General features: G+C 39.4%; 1 protein-coding gene across 1 annotated transcript in view; it reads left to right on the top strand.

The window, feature by feature from the left end:
* Nucleotides 1-480: 480 nt before the first annotated feature.
* The window catches only part of LOC122562052 (Golgi apparatus membrane protein TVP23 homolog B-like), a 19,767-nt gene continuing 8,459 nt past the window's right edge, over nucleotides 481-11,788 (top strand). Inside the window, exons 1-6 of the mRNA XM_043714500.1 lie at nucleotides 481-579; nucleotides 957-1,039; nucleotides 5,996-6,140; nucleotides 8,038-8,127; nucleotides 10,474-10,605; nucleotides 11,066-11,194. Coding sequence (XP_043570435.1) covers nucleotides 568-579; nucleotides 957-1,039; nucleotides 5,996-6,140; nucleotides 8,038-8,127; nucleotides 10,474-10,605; nucleotides 11,066-11,194 — 591 coding nt within the window. The 5' untranslated portion in view covers nucleotides 481-567. The remainder of the gene's footprint in view (nucleotides 580-956; nucleotides 1,040-5,995; nucleotides 6,141-8,037; nucleotides 8,128-10,473; nucleotides 10,606-11,065; nucleotides 11,195-11,788) is intronic.

Here is an 11,788-nt window from a genome sequence, read left to right as displayed (position 1 = left end):
TCTCTCTCATGCTGTTTCAGAGGCTGCTGTCCCTTTTTGTCTCCCATTATTTATGACACTGCTGACCCTGCTGTCTCTCATGCTGCTTCAGAAGCTGCTGATCCCGTACTCTGCTGCCTTTTAAGAAATTCATTATATTCATGATCTTGAGGCCGTTTCTCAACTTGTTGAACACGCTGAAACCTGGTCTCCATGACTCTAGAACACAGCATAAAGCTCATTGGAGGTCTTGTGGCACACAAGGAGTGACATTCCCATCTCTGAACCATGTGCTCTGGATTAAAAGCTCACCATTGACAGAGATTCTCAGCTGCAAAAGAGAACACTAGAAGCTGGCCATGACTGACTTCAGACGCCCCTGAGTGAACTGTAACTTAGCAACAAGCTGCGATGACGCTGCTGGAAGAAACCAACACTCACCGGAACCCCGCCTCCCGCGCCTGCGCACTGCCCTCCGCCCGCTCAGGCGCTGAGTGGACACCTATCCCGAGGGAGGAGGGGTCCTGAGGGCATAAACAAGGGTCACGTGGTCCGGAAGTCGTTGTCAATGGCGGAGCGGAGGGAAGGATGATGCGGCAGGTGAGGGAGAGAGAAAAGGGGAGGGGAAGAAGAAAAGGGAGAGAGAGAAAAGCAAGGATGGATCGATAGACAGACAGAGGGGGAGGGATAGACGGGAGAAGGGGTAAGATGTACGGATAGAGGGAGAGAGAAAGCGAGAGTGGGGAGAGAGATGGCGAGAAGGATGAAAGAGGAGGAAGATAGAGTGATGGTGGAGAGGACAGAGGGAGGTGAAGGTCCTGGAGACACAGAGACCACCCATCTCTCTTCCCCAGGACCGTGTTCCCCTCTTACCTCCAAGGGGCCCTGATCTCTGACAAACCCCACCCTCCTCACTCAACCCCCACCCTCCTGCTTCACTCACTTCACTCTCCCCCTCTCTCTTCCCCCCACTGCAGGAATCCAGTGATGATGCGGAGGACGTTTCGCTTTTTGATGCTGATGATGAAGGACAGAGAAAGTCCAAAAAGAAGAGGATCCGGTAATACTGAGGGGGTGGGATTCTAAAGTTCATATTTGGGTCAGTGGATTCACATCAACCTCAGTGACTGCTTCTTGGATGTCATTGTTATTGACCTGTCATCACCATGAGAGATAGGAACAGGGATGGCTGTTCATCCCTTGGGTCTATTCCACCATTCCTGGCTGACCCAATATTCTTCTTGTCTGCTTTCCAGCCCTTTCCCCATCATCCTGGATTCCCCCACTGATCAAGTTTGGTCTGAAAGTGGACTGGTTAAGTGAATAAATTCACAATATAAGATTCTTTGTGTTTGATACCTTAGCAGGGAACCTTAATATTTGCCCTGCTCAATGCAGAAAATGCACCTATTTCCTCCTTTATGGTATTGTCAATGCAAAGAGGATTCATATTTCATGTTCATCAGATATATTAGAAACACAATTTTCCAGAGTTTACAATGGAAACCAGAACTGGTTTTTTGATAATTGGCCCTACACAGGGCACAGTTTTGTTGGGGCGGGGGTGGTAAAAGCTTTGCATATTTTTACAGAAGCTGTACATTTTCTCACTGTTCTGCACTGAGAGTGCACAGTTAATTTATCAAACTAGTTATAGCCTCTTCATTGGAGAATGCTAGTTTCAACTTCTAAATGTCAAGCTTTTAAAAGTACCTTTCCATATATATTAACATAAGGTTACAAGTGGGGCTGTTTGCTGATTGTGCAATATTCAGCCCTGTCCATTAGATGCTGATGTTGTTGTTTGACATCTATGTTGAGATGTCTTGTAGATTCATCAAGTTTTAGGTATACTTGGTTATGCTCCTGATGTGTCTTCCTGTACTGTTCATTGAACCAAGGGTTTATTACCCCAGCTTGATGGTAATGGTAGAGTGTGGACCGTGATGTTGCGGATTGTAGTTAAATATAAATGCTGCTGCTAATAGCCCCTAGTGTCCAATGGATGCCTAGTTTTGAGTTGGCTGTAGCTGTTCAGAAATTTATTCCACTTAGCACAGTGGTAGTGCCACATGACCTCAGTATGAACATGGGACTTTGTCTCCACGAGGCTAGTAAGGTAGTCACTCTTACAGATACTACCATGAACAGATGTAACTGTAGCAGGTAGGTCAATGAGCACAAGGTCAAATTGTTAGCCCCCCCACCACCTGCCACAGTCTAGCAGCCGTGTCCTTTGGGGCAGCACGGTGGCTAAGTGGTTAGCACTGCTGCCTCACAGCACCAGGGACTCCGGATCCGATTCTCGCCTTTGGTGACAGTCTGTGTGGAGTTTGCACATTCTCCCCATGTCTGCAGGGGTTTCCTCCGGTTTCCTCCCAGAATCCAAAGATGTGCAGGTCAGGTGAATTGGCCACGCTAAATTGCCCAAAGTGTTAGGTGCATTAGTCAGGGGTAAATGAAGGGTGGGGGGATTACTCTTCAGAGTGTCGGTGTGGACTTGTTAGGCCAAATGGCCTGTTTCCATACTGTAGGGAATTTAATCTAAAACTCAGCCAGTTTGGTCAGTAGTGGAGCTACTAAGCAACTCTTGGTTATAAACATTGAAATCCCTTGCTCATGGTAGGTTCGATTTCCCGACACACCACAATCAGGCTTTGTCCATAGTGGTGTTCTACATGGAAGAATACTTATTCATCAGTCAGTGGTACTGTGTAGAAGAGGTTGTCTTGCCCAATGTTTGACTTGATGCTATGAGATTTCTTGGGATCTGGAGTCAATGTTAAGGATTCCCAGGCATTTTCATCCTGATTCTTTACATCATGTTGCCACCTCTGCTGATTCTTCTTGCCATTCGGACAGGGCATATCCAGGGGCAGCTATGCCTACCACACTGTAAGGTATGACTCCATGAAAGTTGCTGTCAGGCTGTTCCTTGACTAGTCTGTGAGGCAGCTCTTCAGATTTTGGCCCTGGACCCCAGATGTTGGTAAAGAGGACTTTGCAGGGTTGATAGGGCTGCGTGTGCCTTTGTCATATCCAGTGCCCGTGTTGATGTCAGATGCTTCATCTGTTCCATTTCTTAATTTCTGTTTTCTGTAGTGGTTTGATAAAAGTGCGTGTCCATTTCAGAGGGCTGCAGTATGGAGTCACAAGGAGGTCAAACCAGATAAGGACAGATTACCTTCTCACATGGACATTAGTGAGCCAGAAGGGTTTTAGTAACAAACATTAATAGTTTCATGGTCATAATCACTGGATCTAGCCTTTAGTTTAAAATTTATTAATTAAATTCAAATTCCAACCATGTCCTCAGAGCCTTGGCCTCTGGACTGCAAGTCAATGATACTACTGCCATCCCATTGCCTCCCCCAAATCTGAAAACGTTTTGTTTCTTTTGTCTTTGGTTACCTTCCTAATGTATTTCAGCAACAAAGCTTTGATTATTTCTACTTAAATTTGTCTTTGGCTCTCATTGGTGTGGCTTGTGTGATCAGACAGTGGCAATTTTGCATGTGCAAAGTCATGAAATTTTGACTCAGCTGCAAAATGTAATTGCTAAATAAATATTTAAATAAAGTTCATTGTCATGCTTTTGAATTCTTAGGAGTTTCCTATTATAAACCACTTGTTGCGGATAACTGAGCTTGTAGCTGGTGATGTCTTCTCTCAATCTATTCTGAATGAAATGAGTTCAATTATTGTTGGTAGCACTGGATTATGGAATCACCCCAGTGTCTGACTTTGGAGTGGGAGAGGGTGCAGAGATGTCATGAGAGAACACAATCGGATGCCAGAACAAAGTGGAGTGACCTTCTTTGGAGGAAGGAATCTGCTTTTTCTTTGCTGTGGAGTTGGGTCAAGATTTTCACCTTGCAAACTTTGGTACAAAATTGTTTGGCCTTTGTATTCATGTTGAACTTTATGTGAAAGTGTAAAAAAAATGGTTATTATACTCAAACAATCAAAGTAGTGAAAATGCAATGAACTTTATTTAAATATTTACTTTAAATGCAATGAACTTCCTAATATTGAACCTGATCGTAAGTATCCTGTATTACTTACAGTAGAAACTTCTCTGCAAACTTACTGTGTCAAAAAATGAAACTGTTTGTGTTGCAATATGTAAGGCTTCAGCACAGTGTGAAAGAAGCCTTTTCGCTTGGAACAATGGATGTTTTCTAGAGACTAAGTGTTGCTGTTTAAAGTCCAAATGTGCCATAATTGGGTTTGCTCTCTCGTGCTCTCTGTGCATTCCGTGTTCCTCAGTTGGACCTTTCGAAGTCACTATCCTCTTGTGTTCTTCAGCATTCACTTTAAGCTGGTGAAAAGAAGATGTTTGTTGGAGAGTGCTCTTTGAGGGGGCTGCAGGTTTGAGACTGATTTCCTATAAGGTACTTTGTGTTCCATGATTAGACTTTTCATTTAGGAAACTGTGTAAAGACGATGTATTAGTATTTCCTCTATTTTTGGACTCCAAACACAAAAAAGAAAATACTGCTTTAAACTAAAGAGATGGCTGCAACTTTAAACATTATGTTTACTGGGACACATTGTATACACCCCAATGTTCCATTTTTCCTGGAACAGCGAAAACACAAGCAGATACTAAGGAGCCAACGGGTTCTTAGCTAAAGGAAATCTACTGGACAACAGTGTTCTGTTTGACTCCTGGTGACCATGGCTTGTTTGAGGCCAGTGCAGCCATATAATCTGCAAAGAGAAAGCACGAGAAAATCTCCCTCTGTTTCACACTCCTATGGAGATATTGGAAAGTCTCTAACAACAGCTAGCTGTTTTCCAGTCCATCTTCGACTGAAGGAGGAATAAAACTTCTCTAAAGACAGTGAAAGGATGAATTCTCAACCAGTGAACAAAAGAGAGCATCTTCAACCTCATCTCATCAGTAAAGAACTAAAATAGAATAGAAAGCAGTTCATTGAATCCTTTGATCCAGACTGGTGCTATCAAACTATCTTTCTCTGATTCAGTTTTTTGTTCTCTTCTGTTTGTGAGGCAGATTTTAAAGATGGGACAGAGTTTAAGTTTGAGTTACAACTAAGCAATTCCTATTTCCTAATTGTCATCGGTTAAAGACAATTTGTATGTAATAAACAACTATTTTCTTGTTAAGTTCAGAAAATTGGTGTGTATTTTCTTTTGAACACGAGTTTGTCGGTCAGGTAAGTTGGACACTTTGGATAGTTTGTTTAAACCTCTTCACAGTTGAGATAAACCTCCGGAATAGTGGAGCTCAGCCTCCAGAAAACTATCCCAGAGAGTGATGACATAGACTATGAGAGATTTATTCATGATAAATTAACAAAATACTTTCATTATAAAATGAGTTTGTAGGAAACTGCTACTTGGATTCCAAGTTAAAAGATTTAATGTTGTACAGATACTCTGTCTTTGATATTTGTGCTATCTTACCTGTCTAAAGAATGGAACTATTAAAGGATTTTAATACAAACATAGGGGTAATGTTACGAGGTAGCTGTGTTATCTAATAAAGGAGTCTGTGAGAAAAAAGGAACTCCTGAAAACCAAAAGGGTAGGCATTAAGAAAAATTATTTTCACCCCGATTCATCTCTCTCGGTAGCTGCTGTGTTCTTAACTTTATTTTCACTGAAGTTCCAGGTAATCTGTACATCAGTTGAATTCAAAAACCCATGTTAACACCATTGCCAGTTAACTTATTGCAATTGACAGTTCGCTTCTTACATTTCCTACATGCAGTGTAAAACACTGCAGCTACTTGTGGAATGTGATGGTTTGGAGTCAACGTGCAGGTGTGTTGTGAAATTTTCTTCTTTTTAATCCTCTCGCCCACAGCCAAACCCTTCCACAGGGTAACATCAGTTTCTAATTGACAGTATTTTGTATTTGTAACAGTACAACTGTTGAATAAAGGTGTTTTTTCATGTCATGAATTATCTCTCATGAATTAGTATTGTGTTGCAGTAATGAATTGTTGGAGATCAGTGGATTTATTTAAAAATTTTTTTTTTCAAGGCATCCAGTGGCTTGCTTCTTCCACCTGTTTTTCCGGATTAGTGCAATAGTTGTCTACCTTCTCTGTGAATTTCTGAGCAATAGCTTCATTGCCTGCTTTGTGACAATAATATTGCTTCTATCATGTGACTTCTGGACTGTAAAAGTAAGTAACCTTTGGAACATCTTATTTCTTCATTCCCCAGAAGGAAATTGTCTGGTGTGTTCACACGCAAGTGTTCAACAAAACAATGTCCTAACTTGATAATTATAAGAAAAATATATTCGAAACACTGTTCAGTAACAATTTCTTTTGGGAGCTAGAAAAAGCCATTTAGTAAAATGCTATTTTTTTTCATTGGTTTTAAGTCTGCAAAACTCATCATATCCCTCAATATTTTCTTTTCACTCAGATGTATGTCTAATTGCAACTGAAACTCACTTATTTGTTTCATTCACTCCATTATTCTTTATGTCAAATGCATTTTTATAAAAGAGTGGGTAAAGTGATTTTTTTTCCCCTCTTCCTATGGGCTTCCTTGTTTTTAATCTTTCATGGTGTTTAAATCTTAGTTTGCCATTCTCATACTTGCTTTCAGGCTAGTGTGACTTTTTTGTCTGGAAATTAATGGAATAGATAATATGTGGCCTGAATTGGAGGTCATAGTGGCATCTGAGGTCTCATGAATGTTTGGTCCAATAGCTTTGTCTTTTTCATTAATTAATTATAGGAATGATATAATGCCGAAAGAAGTCATTTGGCCATTGAGTCTGCACTGAAGCGCATTCCACCCAAACCAACCTCCCAACCCTATCCCCACGTCCTGCATTTACCATGACTAATCCACCTATCCTGCATATCCCTGGGCACTACAGGGCAATTTAGCATGGCCAATCCACCTAACCAGCACATCTTTGGATTGTAGAAGGAAATGCATACAGATATGGGGAGAACACACAAACTCCATATAGACAGTCATCCGAGGCTGGGATTGAACCTGGGTCCCTGCACTATGAAGCAGCAGTACTGACAACTGCCACTATGCTGCCTTATAATGTGAGCAGTGAGTTTTAGTTTTGCAGTCATAAGGATACAATGACTAGGATTTCACAGTTATAATGACAGTAACATTGACACTGTTCGCTGCAATTACTATGCAAAACTCTGGACATTACTACTGCTGTCCTCTGGATGTGAATCTTAGAAATCAACTGAATTGATGTAATTTCTAGTTTGTAGGCTTTAATCTCACTGTAGAAGCGGCCCAAATAATCTAACTGCTTGCATTAGATTTGACAAAATGTAAACAGAATGACAAGTTTAAATTGCTGCTGAGCAATCTCTGTGACCCTAAAAAAACCTACTTTTTATATTTAAAAATATTAGCATTTACTATGGAATAGAGAAAATTTTGTGGATCTCTTAAAAACATTTTTTGACCTTATTCCTGTGTGTCTCAATCTTCATTTACATTTCTATAAAACTGTGAAAAGTGAGGGAAAGAACCTGAGAGTTCTGCAGTGTGATTGGCTGCTTATTCTAGTTGTATCATTGGTCCTGGTGCCAGAATGAAATTAACATGAGAACAGGTTAAGTTTCCTTCATGGGGTTCCCTAAATGTTTGCCGGGAGCATTTTTAAAGCTTATCTGAAAATGTTGTTACTTTCACCCAAATTTTGTTCAGCAGCATAGTTCAGTTGTAACCATTTTGCTGTAAGTTTGTTGCTGTCCAGTAAATTAAGTTGAGTTTTATTTATCTAAATTAAGTAGTAACATGAATTCAAATTCCATGCAGTTTTTAACTAAATTAATGTGTTTTGTTTGTTACCTACTATTTGAAGTACGTTGTCCAATTTACAAATGACTCTGAACATTGCTACTACATATTTGAATTGATGAACTGTGTTTTAAATCTTTGAGATAAATCTGAAAGGTACATTCAACTTAAAAAATACAATGTTTATGTGTGATATAGAAATTTATTACGCTTGTGCACTATATATTGATGTACAGACACACACTTCCAATGATCCTGCACTGTTTGTTTGTATTTCTGGTCCAGAATATCACTGGTAGATTACTAGTGGGGTTACGCTGGTGGAACCAGGTTGATGATGATGGAAAGAGTCACTGGGTCTTTGAGGCGAAGAAGGTATGAACAAAAGTTGATTCTTTTATTTAGAGGAGACCAAAAAGTGTGTGTGTCTGTGTATAGCGTGTATCTATAAACCACAGTTGTTGTTTTTATAGAGAAACTTATTTGGTGAAGAATAGAACTGGATCCAATCTTCCCAAAGCATCATTAGGAGAATGGGTAGACCAAACGGGCCTGATGAGCCTGCTGTACCACTCGGTACAACCATGGCTGGTCTTGACTTTACTTCTAATTTCCTGTTCCATATATTCACTGACAGAGTATCCTTAACCTCCCGAGGGTAGAGAATTACGAAGATTCGCAGCCCTTTTGAGTGAAGAAACTTACCTTGGTCCTAAATAATCAACCCCTTATTCTGCGTCTATGACTCTGTGTTCTAGATTCCTCAAGCATTAGAAACAATCTCTGTGCCTGGCCTGTCTAGCTCCTTCCAAATCATGTATGTTCAATTGAGATCTTATTCTTCCAAACACCAGAGAAAATAGACCCAATTTACCCATTCTCGACATACTTGACGACCCACTCATCCCAGACAGCCATCTATGGTCCTTTGCTATTGGATTTGAATAGAAGTATTCTTTTCCTAAAAGATACAAATTAAAACTGTAAAACTCTGTACATTAACGTTTAGAAGTTTTATGCCTTTTGGGGGAAAAAAAACTCTGCATTTTAATTCTTATGATCAGTGAATAGTTTCTAATTTCTCTATATTATAACTCCTTCTGCCACCTTGTCCATCCACTGTCTATATCTTTTTGCAACTTCTGTGTGGTTATCACAACTTGTGTTTCCACCTCACTCTGTATGGTCAACAAACTTGGACACATTACTTTGTCTCTTTGTGTAAATCTAATATAGATTGTAAATAGCTGAGGCCCTAGCATTTATCCACGTAGCATTCTACCAGTCACAGCTGTCAACTTGAGAAAGCTCTATGTATTGTTGAGTGTGTTGCTGCAAAAACACAGCAGGTCAGGCAGGAAATTCCTGATGAAGGGCTCCGGCCCAAAACGTCGATTTTCCTACTCCTCAGTTGGTGCCTGACCTGCTGTGCTTTTGCACACACTCTCAACTCTGCTCTCCAGCATCTGCAGTCCTCACTGTCTCCTAATGGTCTATATATGATTACTCTTTGTGGCCAAACCTTTTTAGGTCTATTTCCCCATTCTCCCATTTGGCCAGTTGTCCGCTCCTGCCTATGAAATTGGCTTTGTTTAAGTTTAAATTTCTTGTTTGTGCTTGAAACATTGCTTACAAACCTGTGTGGAATTCAATTGTAATATGATTGCTAGTTTTCAGCAGATGTGTTACTTTTGAGATTGCTAATTAACCCTGTCTCAGTACACAATACTAGACGTAAAATAGCTTTAGCCCTAGTTGTTTCCATAATATATTGTTCCACAAAACCGTCGCAAAAACATTCTGCAAGCTCTTCCAAGTCACCATTGCCAATTTGATTGGTGCAGACTCTATCGAGCATAAAGTCCTGCACGATTATTCCATTGCTTTTGTTGCACATCAATAATTTCTTGCCTTGCTTTTATTTAGAGTTAAATTAAAAGCAGGCAACTATTAATTCAACCACCTCCACAATACCAATAAACACCCATTTATATGTACTTGTGAAATCCCATTGAATGCCCACTGCCTGCATGGAATTAGTACAACTAGTGTAAATTGGTACAACACAATATAATTAATTGTGGGTAAGGGCTTTTGTGGCACAATGGTAGTGTCTTCATCTCTGATTCTGGAGGCATGGGTTCAGATCCCACCTGCTCCAGAGGTGTGTTAGCAACATTTCTGTGCAGGCTGATTTGAAAATATCTTAAGAGTAAGTGCTTTGGTGAGCACTTAAGTTGAGACTTGGGCACATAGATGATACTTTAGGTTTCATTATTGATTCCTCTGGTACAGTCTGGTTCAATAGTAGGCTGTGAGCACTGCTATGATGCAAACTTGTCTTCGTTCATTAAAATGGAGACTTTGTATAGGACAAAAAAAAATTCATTAGATGTTTCCATACTAATCGTTCGAATAAATCAATCTTAAAAAGACAGCTGTCCACCTGAAAAACAATGAGCATAGCATAGTACTTTTCAACAAATATGTTACGTTAAAAGGCTAAAATTTTAAACTATTAACTTTTAAACTATTAACTTTTAAATAAAATAGGCATAAATTTTAAACTATTTACAGAAATACCTAACTGTAGTTGAAATATGTTAAACCAAGCATGATGTGTACATTCCAAGCATAAATTGGTTGTGTTGAATTCTGAAAGAAGACAAGAATGTTAATTACTCTGTTCTAAATTAGAATTTTTCTTTATTATTTTCATAGCCTTCGAGTAAAGGGAAGAGAGTTTCTTCCGAAGCTGAATCCAAAATCTTCTGGTTAGGATTAATCATCTGCCCCATTCTGTGGGTCATTTTTGTCTTCAGCACTTTCTTTTCCTTTAAGTTGAAATGGTTGGTAAGTTTTTGAGTGCTGCTTAGTACAATTATGTTTTAAAATTTTCTGATAAAAATTATTTTGATAATTTTTAATATATTTGCATGAATGCAAGTACTGCAGATAATTTTCCTTTATTTTTGGATGTTTATAATGCAGAGACAGATTGTTCTACATATATCACTAAGTATTGCTTTAAATATTTATACCATTCTAAATTTGGAATGGTAGGGATGGGTAAGGGCAATAATAGATTCATGGCAAAACACTACAGCTGCTGGAAATCTGAAACAAACACTGAAATTGCTGGAGATGCCTATCAGGTCAGGCAGCATCTGTGCAGAGAGGAACAAAATAATAGTAATGCAAGGGTAGATGTTATTCTGCTTGCAGTTTTGTGAAATAAATTGTGTAAGGTGTGAATTGTTTTCTGTGACATATTTATGGAGTGTTCTTACTGATTTTCTTCCTTTTGGAATAGGCTGTGGTTATCATGGGTGTTACGCTTCAAGGATCAAATCTCTATGGTTACATAAAGTGTAAAATAGGAAGTGGGAAAAATCTAACTAGCATGGCTACCTCCTATTTGGGCCGCCAGTTTTTCAAGACGGTGAGTTTATTCTGACACTTGTTTCTTCATGACATTATAGTGGGAAGTTTACTGTACTTATTATATTTAATTAGACTACTAATTATGACTATTGGTACAACTATTGACGGAGAGCATGAACTTTAAAAAGTATTTTAATTCTTGGTGACTTCCTTAAAGGAATCATAATAACCTTATAATCATTAATAACCTTAAAGAAAGGTTATTAAGTTTGCAGAATTTTACTGTAAGAACAAACTAAAATTACCATAGTTTAAGCATTACGTAGTAGGTAAGAAAGACAAGGACTGATTAGGGATAGTCAACGTGGCTTTGTTCGTGGGAAATCATGTCTCACAAACTTGATTGAGTTTTTTAAGAAAAGTAACAAAGAGGATTGATGAGGGTAGAGCAGTGGACGTGATCTATGTGGAATTCAGTAAGACATTTGACAAGGTTCCCCATGAGAGACTGGTTAGCAAGGTTAGATCTCATGGAATATAGGGAGAACGAGCCATTTGGGTACAGACTTGGCTCGAAGATAGAAGACAGAGGGTGGTAGTGGAGGGTTGTTTTTCAGACAGGAGGCCTGTGACCAGTGGAGTGCCACCAGGA

Source organism: Chiloscyllium plagiosum, chromosome 24 (assembly GCF_004010195.1).
Source record: "Chiloscyllium plagiosum isolate BGI_BamShark_2017 chromosome 24, ASM401019v2, whole genome shotgun sequence".
NCBI lineage: Eukaryota > Metazoa > Chordata > Chondrichthyes > Orectolobiformes > Hemiscylliidae > Chiloscyllium > Chiloscyllium plagiosum.
The sequence above is the reverse complement of the archived record's forward strand: the minus strand, read 5'-3'. Positions and strand labels throughout refer to the sequence as shown.